The following is a 14,255-nucleotide window of genomic DNA, read 5'->3' as shown; positions in this document are numbered from 1 at the left end:
AAGAAGTTGTTGATTGTGTTTGTTGGTTGTTGATTGTTGTGTCTCTTGCATGCCATGCATCCTGATCGTAAATGCGTGCCTCGCGAGGTGTCCCAGCGGCGCAGTGGTTTTCAAAGTGGGAGCCGGGGGCCGCGAGGGGCTGCCAGGGCGGCCGCAGCACGATAGAAGGAAAAAAGTTGCAAAAAAATATTATTTTATAAATGTAATAATTAGTGTGCATCAAAACAGACCAAAAATGAGATAAACAATGTTCCTTTAGTTAAGAACTGCATTGCAATCTACCTAATCTATCTCTGAACATCACTACTATCATCGTTATTTGGGGGCAATTTCTAACAAACCTAGACTGGTTGTGAAAGGGGGTGCGTTGCACAGAAAAAGATAGTGTGGCATGATCCATGTACTTAGGAGGGCCTTGGTTGGAATCTACCGGTGAATGGGGGTTTTGGTTGGAATCTACCGGTGAATGGGGGGCCTTGGTTGGAATCTACCGGTGAATGGGGGGCCTTGGTTGGCATCTACCGGTGAATGGGGGTTTTGGTTGGAATCTACCGGTATATTGGGGACCTTGGTTGGAATCTACCGGTAAATGGGGGGCCTTGTCGTGATAAGGTTTGGGAACCCCTGCACAGTCCCAGCCATCTTGACAACCCATCATTCGCAGGGCAGCTGAGGTCAAGGGGCTCCTGACAGAGGAATGAACCGGTGACGCGCGGCGTGACACTGCCGATGCACTGGGCTGGCAATGTGATGAGTTGCGGTGGTTTTTCGTCAGCAGACCCCGCTCCACTGCGCTCCTAACTGTCGCCGCCAGACTAGAGGTTGTTTTCTCGTCTTTCCTACCTTTGATTTGAGAGGATGTGTCCCAGGTCAGGGTTGTGTTCCCCACATCCTGTCTCACTGCCTGTCACACCGACTCCACGGGACAACAACAAAAAGAAAAAAAAAGAAAAAGACACAAAAAAACGGGAAAAAGAAGGGACATATTGACAGAGAAAAGGGGGTCTATGGTAAAAAACAAGTGGAGTTATGTCACCGAGCGTTCCACCTGTTTATCCGCTTGCTGTAGTAAGCAATCTGGATGTCAATGAGCTATGAAACAAACAATACAGTTCAATCAATGAGTTTTAAGGAACATGGTGTACATATGTTTTATCTCACTTTAATGAAACACGGAACATCTGGCCTATTTGGAAAGTTCTTTTGGGGGTAAAAAGGCAAGAAATCACATTCCTATGTCTTTAAATTCTTCAGCTGTACACAGTACATAAGATGTGCTTGTGAGATGTCGAAAACCATAAATCAAATCTCACCCCCATAGTTCCTCATCATATATCATCACCTCATTTGTCTTGCCGATGTATTGCAGCCATAACCACTTTCATGTTGGAGAGCAGAACACAGACTTGAGGGTTTGCCCTCAGCAGTGTGGGGAAACGGCCATAAATATACTGCTGAGAATATTCTATAGAGACATGCTGTTAGTTTTATGGCTACACGTCTTGTCCAGTGTTGCCAGATTGGGCTACTTGGGACAAGCGTCCGCGGGTAAAAACGGGAAAAATCGGCCATTAGGCGTTTTTTTCAGCCGTTTTAGGCCCATAGAAGTCAATGTATTTTGTTGAATTTGGGCGGAATTTAGCGCATTTTGGCGGTTTTTGGGAGCATAATGGGCGGGATTTGGTCAAACACATCTGGCAACACTGGTCTCGTCCCTTGGCTCCCGTTCAGAGGTCCATTATGGATGGAAGTGGCTGAACATTTCTACTTGAGACGTTACACCCCATTCTCTGGCTGCCAACTGATGTCTCTTGAAGATAATTTAGCATCTGGTTAACCTCATCTGTGTTGACAAATAAAACCGTTAAACTGTCTGACACCCACTGAGGGTTCACAGGCTTAAAGTAGTCTGAGAGGTGTAAACCACTGTTTGAGAGCAAATTTTGACACAAAGAACAAAAAAGCTTTCGGTTTAGAAAGGTCCAACATGAACCTTAAAAAAAAGAAAGAAAACGGGGGGAAAATACAGAATAGTGCGTACTAACAGATCAGGACACATTTTAAATACTTATATACGATCATAAAAATAACCAAATGTATTTGCTGTATCGCTGACATTGAGGAAATGTGGTCTAATTTGTCTGTTCCTTACTCTGGCTATGTAAATTTAGTCAGTTATTGGGTTGTACATTTTTTAAAAATACTTTTAAGAAGAAGTATTTTGTACGTTTTTGAAATGTACTCTGTATTTGTGGCCCGTCTGAAAAAAAACCCTCCAGATTACGATGACCTCTTCTTCTTAATTCTGCATGCAACTCTTAATCTCCCCTCGAGCATATAGACATCCGTCGGGGCCAATTTCCGTCACGTAGAGCTTGACGCAATACATTATTGTAAAGCACAATCATATTTATGAAAGATGACAGCGGCTTAATATAGATGACGACAGCATCCCGACAGGGACAACAGGGGGGGAAATACGCAGGTGTTCAGGACAGGAAATCAGTCCGCTAAGAGGATGTTTGTCCCGATCCCCCGAGATATTTCTTTTGCGTTCACATCATCCTCGGGATTCATTGGCTGCGTTTGTCACTTCCGTGAGCACCTGAGTTTGAACATTTCAAAGCGCTTAGTGTTTTCTTGGCCTTTTGTTTCAAATGTGTTGTTGTTTGTTGATTTGTCCTGCCTCAATCCCTAAATAACATGCGTAAACAGCCCCTCTGGTACAGTTTTCTTTTCAAACAAAAGGCATCAACTATTCAGGTAAACTGAAGGTTACATCCTCTTCATCATGCACTGACTTGCCACAAACCCTAACCCGAGCTGTTTATTTCAAAATGTTGACGATTTGACTTTGATATACCCATTTTTTAGCTACTATTTATTTTCTTTTTCCTGCCTCCATCCCCATCGCCCTCTCTGCTACAGTCATTGAATGTTATTGAATGTGGCCCAATCTACAGTTGGGTTATGGCTCAACCAGCCACATATTTTTGTTATATCTGGCACTATAGACAACCTCTACAGCAGCACCACTCAGATCTAGTCCAGTGGTCCCCATTGACCTCATCATAAGCCTCCCAACGCCCATTTGACCTCATCATAAGTCTGCCAACGCCTCCCTTAGTATTTAAAAAAAAGAAAAAAGGCTAATGCCCCTCAATGGCAACTCGGCAACAGACCCCTAGGACTCCCTAATTCCTATTGGGGGCTGTAGAGCTCCCGCTGAGAATCACTAACCTATGTAGTCTTCAAACTTTTGTGGACGGCCTGTCATCTCAAACATAGTCTGTAAACTTGGTTAGGCTGTACAATAGCCTTCCTTTTTTTTTTTTTAAAGATTTCTTTTGGTCTTTTAGACTTTATCAGTGACAGGACAGTAGAGAGAGAGAGAGACAGGAATGGTTTTGAGGAGAGAGACGGGGAGGGAGGGATCGGCAAATGACCCGGGCCAGAAGCGAAACCCTGGTCGCCGACATAGCAGGCCAGTGCCCTTCTTTTAGAGAGCCATGGTAGGGCCTACATTTAACAACGCCACTGTAACGGTAGGGACACATAGGAGGCGAAGCGAAGAGAGGCGAAATCCAACCGTCATCAGGTCGTCGTGGCGAATCAAATGGAATGGAACAGTTATGTTGTTGATTTGATTGGGCCACGGCAGGCGAATTCGCTCCTCATTTGCATAACATTAAACTTTCTTTAATAATTTCGCTCCGCTTCGCTCCAGTTCGCTTGCTTTGGCTTGCCATCGCCTCTCTCATAGGATTGAATGGCAAAGTTTGCAAATTCGCGTGTATGTGTCCCTACCGTAAGTGTAAAAACTTCAGTTATGGCAACCTGCAGTGGGCACTAGACTACACACGCATGTGAGTGTCTGCACGTCCCCCATAGGCCTACATGTGCACAGTGCAAAGGAACTTGGGACACGAGGTGCAGCTCTGCTCATCCGGAAGTGGATTGATGTAACGTTGTCGGGAGGAAATGCAGTGCTAGAAAGGCATGAGCGCCGGAGGAAGGATAGTAATTTCAAAAGAGAAAACAAGGCTCCGGACTCAGCTGTCTGTGCCCTGACTCACTCACTACTTTGGATTCTTTCGGAAGTGATGGTGTTTATGCCGCATGTTTCATCTGGGCAGGAAGTCACACCATGAGGGGGAAATGACACCATGACCTATTTTTTGACTATTTACATGCAAATTCTTGTGTTTTTTTTTACTGAGATGACTTATTGGTCACGTACATTTCCACTGGCTGGTGGCTACTGGCTACACAACAGCACGACTTCACTGGACGAACAATATTAATTTGGCTCATTCATGCGCGTTTAACTTCCTTTGGTTGCAGTTTTGTGTTCCAAATTCATAAAAAGAGATTTGGAAGAGGAATGTCAAACACCATTCTGCCAGACACAAGCAATGCCCAGTATTGTTGTACAGCTGCGACCACAGAAATGTTTATTTTTTCCTTCGGTCTGTGGTGAAATTTGTTATTAGCTTGATGCCCTGCTATAAGAAAAAAAAAGAATAAGGTTAAGTTGGGCCACGCTCCCTGGGTTCACTAAATCGGACATCCGGGAATTTTCACTTGAATGTCAACATTCTGCCATATTGACGTGGGGAGAATTTGACAAGCAGATTAAAGGTGACCCTGCCTACGCGGAAGTCTATGTGTAAACTAGTTGTATGATTTGTTCGCATTTCACATCATACGTTCCGATCCTGCATTATGTCTTTTGTAACCTTCACTGAACCTGATTCCTAAACAAGATGGTGAGATCTTTCTGGTATGGGTCCTCCCTGCGGGTTTTCTTGCGCCTGGTTTATGAAGAAAAAAAACAGAGCAGATTGTCTTATTCAGCTCTGTCAATGACCCACAGCAAGAAAGGGAGCCTATCCCCTCCTTATCCCTCCAGAAGTCCCCCACTACCCAGCTCACACCCACAGCTGGATTGGTCACATATGGCATACGGGGCACTTGCCCGATGGACTGTTGATGATTTTGGCCTGGCTGGACCTTCCATTAATGGTGCTTGATGGTCAGCTATAAATTAAGCAATTTTGTCTGTTGTGGTCAAAATAGAGCTCATATTAGATGACTATTTTTTTGGGGGGGGGCACAGACTTCATTGTCTCTCTCAGTGCCTTGTGGACTGGTCTTGGCTGAAGATGCCCGGCCTAAAATGTTGTCCCAGCCCCAGCCCAGCTCACACCGGCGCTACTCAACAGGCCGTATAATAGGGCTGCTACAGGGGCGAGCTTACGGCATTAACTACTATTCAAAGCTTTCACAGCCAAAGGAACTGACAGCCTAGTTCAAGGAACTCCAGCGAGGCACGTACAAATGCCTTTGTGTGTAACCTTTGATGTGTTACTCTATGCAGTGTTTAAAAAAAGTTCTTTTGCTGGCCCGCGTTGGCAGGGTCCATCGTTATGCCCCAGGTTTCCGCCTCGGTTGGACTCTCTCTCTCACCGTTGAATGGTTATGAAAGCAGCCGTATTGATGTTGTTAATTAATACATTCACTTTGATGTGCGATGATTAATTCACCTGGTTTGACTAGCGTTTCAATAGCACACAGGAACTTGAAGGGGTTTGTCAGTTGGTTCGATGGGTCGTGTCAATGAAGACGTTGAGGATTTGGTCCAATTCATTTCATTGTGGTCTACTGTTATTACGTCCTAGTTCAGCCCGTTTTATAGAACCACAGAAACATGATTTCATTATTGGGGAATTGCAGTACACACACAATATCATCATCATCAGCTTAGACATTCCACTTATTTAGAAACTCCCTAGATGGCCCACTTTTTATTGACGAGACTTGTATGTTTAATATAACTAGAGGATTTCATTTCAATCCCATTGCATTCTTTTATTGATTGGCCACAGCCCAGTCACATCGAAGCTCTAAGTTTACAGGGTTGGGTTTACAATATTCTACGTATTTTAATCACCTCAGTAAATGTGTTGGATCACAAAAAATGCTTACTTCAATTTGCGGTCACTCACTGTTTCAATAAATGTTGCCCTGTTTAAATGTATACAGCATATATCCATCTCCACAGTAGTCTAATTATCTACATTAAATGAGGTAGTTTGAATAAGTGGGTTGGAAAAAGCCTCGTTTTCTGTCAAATTGCATGGTGTTGTATTGCACACTTTTCTGCCCTCTCCTTGTCGCATTGGATTACTGCAGCACACTCCAATACACATGGATGTCCAGGGTATTAAGTACACAGCCAGTGTTACTGATTTCTAGTCTCCGGTCTCATTTAACATCCATTTATGTATTTAGATCAGCATTTTTGGTCTCCTTTCTATTTGTTTTGATATGAATAATGTTAGATCCTCTCTTCTGTCCTGTCTCAACTTTCTTGTAGCACAGAGGTTGGAGAGCGGATGTCTTGAGGACCGTTTACGGCCCTTGAGGCCGTCTTATCCGGTAGCCCCGATATAATTTTAATCTTAAATGCAGTTTCACATGAAATATGACATATTTTGTAAAGCAATCTCACAAATTACATTTACGTTATACATATTACGTTATACGTATTACAATTAAGTTATATTCTCAGGGGACCTAGTGAAGGTGGGCTCTGTTGTAAAGGTGAAGAAGGTAGAGAAATCACTGGGAGCATTAACAGTGTTGCGGACTTCTATCATTTATTTCTGTTGTAAAGGTGGCCATTTTCAGTATGGGCCTAACATGCACGGGGAAAGTTTCATGGAAGTTGCATCCTAATATGGCCAAAGGATGAGCCAGTGCTAATAGACAGGAAAGGGATCTCCTCAAAGAAGATTTTAAAATACAACGCTAAAAATAGCTCCATTACAATCCTTTGTGTGGTGCCAGGCCATTTACTTTTTAACCAGAGAAGGTGATCTCATCTGTATATATAATATAAAATAATAAAGAATGCTTTCTCCATATGGCCCCATTGGAGACCCAGAGTCCAGATGTCAACCTTTCCTCTTTGTATTTTAAGGCCGGCTGACTTCCCTTATCTCTGGTTTCCCCCTTCTCAGATATGCTGTTGTGAGGCAGACTTTTGTATTATCTGTGTCTTCCTCCCTAGTTGTAAAGCAGACGGCAGACTTCCACTATTTCTGGTTACCCCCTTGTTATAAGACAGACTCTCGTACCTCCCCCCTCGTTGTAAGACAGACCTCCATTATCTGTCCTTTCTTTTGTATACTATTACTGGTCCTGTTACTAGCACTTTAATGTCTGTCTGTTGATGTCTATCCTGTGTGTATGTCAATTTCCTGACATGGTATAGAGAGACATGTAATTTCAATTTCCTTTTATGACCTGTGCATATCAACTGAGCCCTGAGGAAGGTCAGTAGACCGAAAGCTTGGCCTATTAAAAAGAACACAAAGGGGATTTAAGTGTGCAGACATTTTTCTTTCAATTTTACAGTTTTTGTTTGTTTGGCACCTTTTAATCGAGAGTGCGGTGTGATCCGGCTATACACAGATGACCTGTGCATATGAAGAAACTGACAATAAAGCTGACTTGACTTCATTCACTTGACTTGACTTCCCCCTTCTACCCCTCTCCTCTCCTCTCCTCTCCTCTCCTCTCCCCTCCCCTCCTCTCCTCTCCTCTCCTCTCCTTCTCCCTCTCCTCTCCTCTCCTCTCCTCTCCTCTCCCCTCCCCTCCTCTCCTACCCTCTCCCCTCTCCTCTCCTCTCCTCTCCTCTCCTCTCCCCTCCTCTCCTCCTCCTCTCCTCTCCTCTCTTCTCCCCTCCCCTCCCCTCCTCTCCTCATCTCTCCTCTCCTCTCCTCTCCTCTCCTCTCCTCTCCTCTCCCCTCCCCTCCCCTCCTCTCCTCTCCTCTCCTCTCCCCTCCCCTCCTCTCTCTCCTCTCCTCTCCTCTCCTCTCCCCTCCCCTCTCCTCCCCTCCTCTCCTCTCCTCTCCTCTCCCTCCCCTTCCCTCCCCTCCCCTCCCCTCCTCTCCTCTCCTCTCCTCTCCTCTCCTCTCCCCTCCCCTCCTCTCCTCTCCTCTCCCCTTCCCTCCTCTCCTCTCCTCTCCTCTCCTCTCCTCTCCTCTCCTCTCCCCTCCCCTCCCCTCCCCTCCCCATCTCCCCTCCTCTCCTCTCCTCTCCTCTCCTCTCCTCTCCCCTCCCCTCCCCTCCCCTCCTCTCCTCTCAGATCTGCCGGCTGCAGCAGCACCTGTCCGCGGGGGAGCATCAGCAGGATCTGTTCCAGGGCCTGCCGCCCATGTTCGTGTCTCCCCTGGTGCAGCCGCCGCGGCCCAGCCTGCAGGAGCTGATCGCGCTGTGTGGGGGCGCCGTGTGCCAGTCCGTCAGGCAGGCGGGCATCTTCATCGGCGAGTACAGGGGCCGGAAGCCAGAGGGGGCGCGCAGCCTGTCGGAGCAGTGGATTCTGGGTGAGTGTGTTTTTTTAGTTCTTGTGAGTACATATGTACATTTTGGGGCAGTTGTTGGCTTAATGCAGTGTTTCTCAACCAGGGGTATGTGTACCTTAGGGGTACACAAGCACGCTACAGGGGGTACATGAGACAGGGTTCCCACTGGTGTTTGAATTCCTTGAAAATGCTTGAATTTCAATTAAGTGTTTTCAAGGTTGTGAAAATGCTTGAATTTTCGGTGAAGTGCTTGAAAATGCTTGAAATTTTTGTCAAGTCAAATTCAATAAACCAAATATTAGAAATAAATTGTTTAGGTACATGAAAAATCTGAGGGAGTGAGACGTCATGAGTTTTGCCATTCGACACCCTAAAATTGATTAGAATGCAGGAAATTGCATCTTAAAAACACAAACATTTCTGGGGGAGGACCCTCCACACCCCCCTCCCACTAGCAGGCGGCCTATTTAAAGGTGCTTGAAAACTGAAAAATTGGTGCTTGAAAGTGCTTGAATAGTGCTTGAATTTGTTCATGAAAAAGGAGTGGGAACCCTGATGAGACCAAAAGGGTTGGGAATCACTGGCTTAATGTACAGGAATTTGGCCTTTAGATCATAGCGTTACCACATACTCCTTACCACCTGCAATTTGAATGGGCCCCATGTCAAGTAACCTCCAGGATTTCACTTGTTGGCAATTTTAATTCCGATGTATGGCGTATTTCAAGAAAGGAGGCACTGAAGCACACTGAAGAAGGCACACGCCGAAATAAATGTCTATTTCCTTCTGAAATACTGAATTGAACATTTGGGCCAGCACCCTAAGAGATTAAATAATTAACAGTGACGCCTGCTCCAAGCAGAAAATTGACAATGCTGATGGCGTCACATGGTGAAATGAACTGAGAAATTTGTGGTGTTTTTTTTTGTTTTTTTTTAACATTGCTTCAAAGCTGAGAAGAAAGAAATGTTGAAATAATTTTTGGGTTCTTCCTTTTGTTCTTTCAGACTGTGTGACACATCTGAAGAGGCTTCCGTTTGAAGATTACAATTTGGAGTACCAGTGCCCATGAAGCTCAGTCCTTTGGGAATATATGTCTGCAACTACTGAATATGCTTTTGTGAATGGACAATTAATTCTACGTATGTACCTGCCATGTCTTGAAATCATTTTTCTGTAAATGTTTTTGTTTTTAATAAAGAAAGTTTACACTTTCATTAATACTGACACATGTATTAGCTGACACCCCAGGTGAAAAAGTGGTTCAATTTAGTACAATAAAAGCACAACTGAAGTGTACTTAGCATGTTAAAAGCGCACTCACACTTTTTGTGCTAAGAAAAAGTATGTTTACAATATGCTTATTTAAAGTGTACTTAAAATTAGATGTAATTAAGTTGCTCTCAAAGAAAGTACACTTTGCGAACCATACATAAAGTGCACTTAGAAGATGTTTGGCTAAAGTGTATTTAGAGGAATATACTAATAGTGTTCTAATAGTGAACTTACTAAAAGTGTATTTTTTAATAACATATTGCAATTGCACTTTTTTTAAGTGCACTTTGATTATACTTCACCCAAGTGACTTCGAAGTGTGATTTTCTATAGTGCGCTTTAAAGTAAATCACTTTAACATATTGGAAGTATACTTTTTCTAAGTGCACCATGATTGTGCTTCATCCAAATATATTCAAAGTGTGCTTACACAAAGTGCATTTACCCATCATGCATCATCATGCATGTACCATCAGGAGCTCAATTTCTCAAACAGAAAGCCATTGACCTCTAAGGAATATCTTTGGTTTGCATGAAAATATTACTCATAGTTATATTCTGCGTTTATTGTAGGAGTTTTAAAATTTTAAAGTGGTACACAAAAAATGACCATGTTCCCACCGTCATTATGATGGTCACGTATATGTTCTGGTATATATAGGCTCACACTTCCCATGACATTATGGTGAGAGGTAAGTTGGAACTAGTTGTTCAAACATAGATTCAAGGGTCACCATTAGTGATCAACTCAAATGATCAATTGCAGGAAGGTGGAACAAGTATGAAATAAAGTGAAATGTGTATCTGAAATCTCTGTAACAATGCAATGACTGTAAATGTCAGTCGTGCTAGGCATGCATACTGTATCACTACTGTGACATGTGGCTGTGTGTAATGTACAAGCTCTGAGGACCAGCATGGATTGTATTATTACATTTATATTATTTCATGTACTTGGGAGTGTACTGTAAATATACTTCAAGCATACCTGTTATATATTTACAATACTTAATATATAATATATATACAGACTTAAAATGTTGCAATGTAGTCCAAAGAAGCATGAAGTTAATATACTTTTATTGTACTTCTAGTAACAATAAAATGTTATAGAAGTGTACTCAAGCACACTATTAATGCCATACGAATGCATGAAAAGCGTGTTTGGAGCATACTTTCAAAAGTATGCTTGGAGTGCACTTAAAGTTGTCCAAAAGCGGTGCCAATTTAGCATCCTCAGTGTGCTGCAAGTGTGCTGAAGTACTGCTTTAGTAGTGCTTCAGCGCACTAATAGTGCAATGAAGCGCACTTTAAATCGCCGAAAATAGTACACTTTGTACTAAGTAAGGTAAAAAAAAAGTACACTTTAAGTATATGGGTTTTTCACCTGGGACAATAGAACTGAAGGCTGTGAAATGACCCAATACAATTCCTTTGATCTCCACTATCATATCCGAATGATGAATCGGTTATCAGATCTATTCAACCCATTTTAGCCTAAGGCACCTACAAAAAAATGCCTGCTGAATGACTAAGCCCTTTTTTGGAAAAGGTGCCCTCTACCTATTAATTTCTAAATATCTCAGCCTCTAAAGCCCATAAAAACATGACAATAGTTGCATTTAAAAGCTAGTACTCTCATTTTGTATTAGGATTGTGTTCATCCAGCTATACCATTTCCACATTTAAAATTTTAAACTCATGTCAAGAGCCTGAATGCAGCGTATATGTCGCTCCAGGCACCAAAGGTCAAACCACGTACAGCAGGGCTATTCAAATGGCAGCCCTGGGGCCAGATGTGGCCCTTGGACAGCAAGGCTCTGGCCCCCCACAAGCCACAGAATTGTTTATTCAGAGTTTATATATAAAAGTACGGGTTTCGTATCGAGCTGAAACGGGGCACGGGACGCTAAAATGCTGAAAATTACATCTAAGAAATGCAAGTGTCCCGCATTTTTTTCATTGGCAGTCGGTAACCATAATACAGACGGAAGTTTCGCCCCCTTTACTGGGAGGAATTTGAAAAACTGTCCACTCATCTTGTGATGCACAAAAGTTTGAGTTCAAATTATATTTTCTATACCTATATCTAATGGTGCATGTGGGCCAACTGTTATACAACATTTGAAATGATATCGCGGGCCAGATTTGGCCCCCGGGCCTGAGTTTGACATCCCAGCTCTATATGGAGTATGTTTAATGTAAACTAACCAAACAGGAATTCTGCTTTAGTGTCCATGTTAACATAAATCTCTCCAGAAAGTCCTCTGATTGCCTATTTTGCACTATTTAACAAAGATGTGCGAGGGCCAGCAAACCTCGAAAGTTTCTTTTGTCAGCAGGGGCAGCTTTTTAACTACCGTACTTTCTACTGTTGACATGAGAGCCAATCGGCTTTACGTGTCACGGAGCTGGGGCAATAGCTTGGTTCAGGGTCATCATCTACTGCATCCTTAATCACGGGGGGCACATAAATTGGATCAGGTCTGTCTGCCAAGCACTGTCTAAAGAGAATCCAGGGGCTTTCCAGGACAACTAGATTAGTTCAATTAAAAGTCAGATCGTGCAGTACTTGTCCTCATCCGGGAGGAGTACCATCACAAAACGGAACTCTCTAAAATCAGAATCCAGTAGGCATGGCTGTAACTACCATTGAGGACACAGAGGTCATGTCCTCTGTATTTTTTTCAGTAATTCAAAATGTATCTATTGATGAAAACCTATATACAGTATATGATCAACAATGATGAATTCAGTTCATATACGCCACCCCATTTATCCTCAAGGCAGTGATTAATGAAAACAAACTGAAGAGTTTGACTGAAGTGTTTGCAGCACAGTTCAGTATGCAGTACTGCGCGCAGTATTTGACCTCGGCATTTGAAAATGTCTGGTTACGGTCCTGCCAGTAGGCCCTGCTGTGGCTCAGATGGTTGGGCACTGCACTGTCACGCCGGGGACCCGGGTTTGATTCCGGCTCAAGCTCATTTCCTGATCCTCTCTCATCTCTCTCTCCCACTCGTTTCCTGTTGTTATCTCATGCCTTCCTATCTAATAAAGGAAAAAAGCCCCTAAAGATAAAATAAATAAATAAACTGAATCCAGCAACGTCAAAGTATCAAGCCATTGAAACTTTCGGACATTGGCCATGCCGTTGCCAACCAGTAGGGCACTCGTCTGCCATGCGGCCGACCCGGGTTCGATTCCTGGCCCGGGTCATTTGCCAACCCCTCCCCGTCTCTCTCCCCATTCGCTTCCTGTCCACCTCTCATACTGTCCAAAAAGACTTGAAAAAGACCACAAAAAAAAAACTTTCAAAAAAAAAAAAGAGACTTTCGGACATTGGTTTGAGTGTTCTGAAATCATGAAAGAAGTGTGAGTACTTGGCATTGCACAGTACAGTACATATACGTGACCAGACACAGAAAAAAGGCAGGCCACATTATTGGGGATTTCCTCGGTTTCGCTCTGAGATGTTTCTGGGATTGAAATCTGGTCACATATGCAGTTTTGTGTGGAAGAGTACATCACCACCACATCATGTGGGCATGCTATCTATTCCTCCAAAATCCCTGCTTTTAAAAGGGGTTAGATCAGTGCATGTCAACCAACCAGGGCTTGACACTGGCACCTGCCGACCGGCCAAATGCTGGTAAAACTTGGCTGTGGCTGGTAACAATTTCAGTGTCACTAGCCAATTTGGCAAGGAGCGTTATTCTATGGTATGACATCAGAATAGCGTATATTCTGCACTTTGCCCTTTGTGTATCAATTTTTTTTATTTAAGTTCAAGAAAAAGCTCAGTTACTCAGTTTCTATGTGTTTGTTTTATTTCCATGTAGAAACCCATGCACTCATCTTCTTGCTTTAAGCCCCTCATCTTCTGAGGTTAGATGTACAGAGTCATGATTAAAACAAATCAAATTTAGTAGAATAGTGGCTAGTAGAATAGCTGGTTTGTGTCATTGATCTCTGAATAGAATGCGTAGGGAATAGACCAAAGTGCATTCTAAATGTGTGACTAATCAAAGTGTAGACACCCATTGGAGGGTTTGTTCAAAAACCTTTGAAAATTATGCTGATATAATTTAGGGAAATCACTGAAAAATGTAATTTTCATAATAATTTGGAACGCTGTGTTGGTCTTTCTAATGGACTTCATGAATCATGAAAGACATGTTTCAGGAGAGTCTGTTATTCTGCAGACGACAGCACAGTTATCATCAGCATATTCTGCAGATGACAGCTCGGTTATCAGCATAGTAATGACTACCGGTATGTAAGTACCACCACTGTGAAGAGGTGACCGGGCCGTAATGACGACCTTTATCTCATCGCATAATAAAAATAATCTCAGGAGAGCTTCACTATCCTTGCCCTTATTTTATTGCGTATTTCATCAGCCTCTGTAGTTGAAACTTTTGCAGTTTCTGAAATTGTAATGTTAAAAGCACGGCCATCAAAAAGTATGGACAAAGCAACTGAAAGAAGTATGTGAGTAGACTGGTGCTTTTCTATAAAGCTAACACCGTCCACATCATGGGCAGTCATGGGTAAGCAGTTAGGGCGTCAGACTTGTAGCCCAAAGGTTGCCGGTTCGGCTGCCGA

The 14,255-nt window shown here is 43.2% G+C and overlaps 1 protein-coding gene and 1 long non-coding RNA gene across 3 annotated transcripts in view; both read left to right on the top strand.

Moving 5' to 3' along the window:
* mcph1 (microcephalin 1) overlaps window positions 1-9,596 on the top strand; it is a 63,593-nt gene extending 53,997 nt beyond the window's left edge. For both annotated transcript variants that reach the window (XM_063191054.1, XM_063191052.1), the window contains 2 exons: window positions 8,156-8,393; window positions 9,380-9,596. In XM_063191054.1, coding sequence (XP_063047124.1) covers window positions 8,156-8,393; window positions 9,380-9,444 — 303 coding nt within the window. In that variant the 3' untranslated portion in view covers window positions 9,445-9,596. The remainder of the gene's footprint in view (window positions 1-8,155; window positions 8,394-9,379) is intronic.
* The window catches only part of LOC134441509 (uncharacterized), a 258,170-nt gene that overhangs the window by 130,754 nt on the left and 113,161 nt on the right, over window positions 1-14,255 (top strand). The window lies entirely within an intron of this gene.

The sequence above is a fragment of the Engraulis encrasicolus genome, chromosome 24 (genome assembly GCF_034702125.1).
Source record: "Engraulis encrasicolus isolate BLACKSEA-1 chromosome 24, IST_EnEncr_1.0, whole genome shotgun sequence".
NCBI lineage: Eukaryota > Metazoa > Chordata > Actinopteri > Clupeiformes > Engraulidae > Engraulis > Engraulis encrasicolus.
This window is presented reverse-complemented; position numbering and strand designations above follow the sequence as displayed.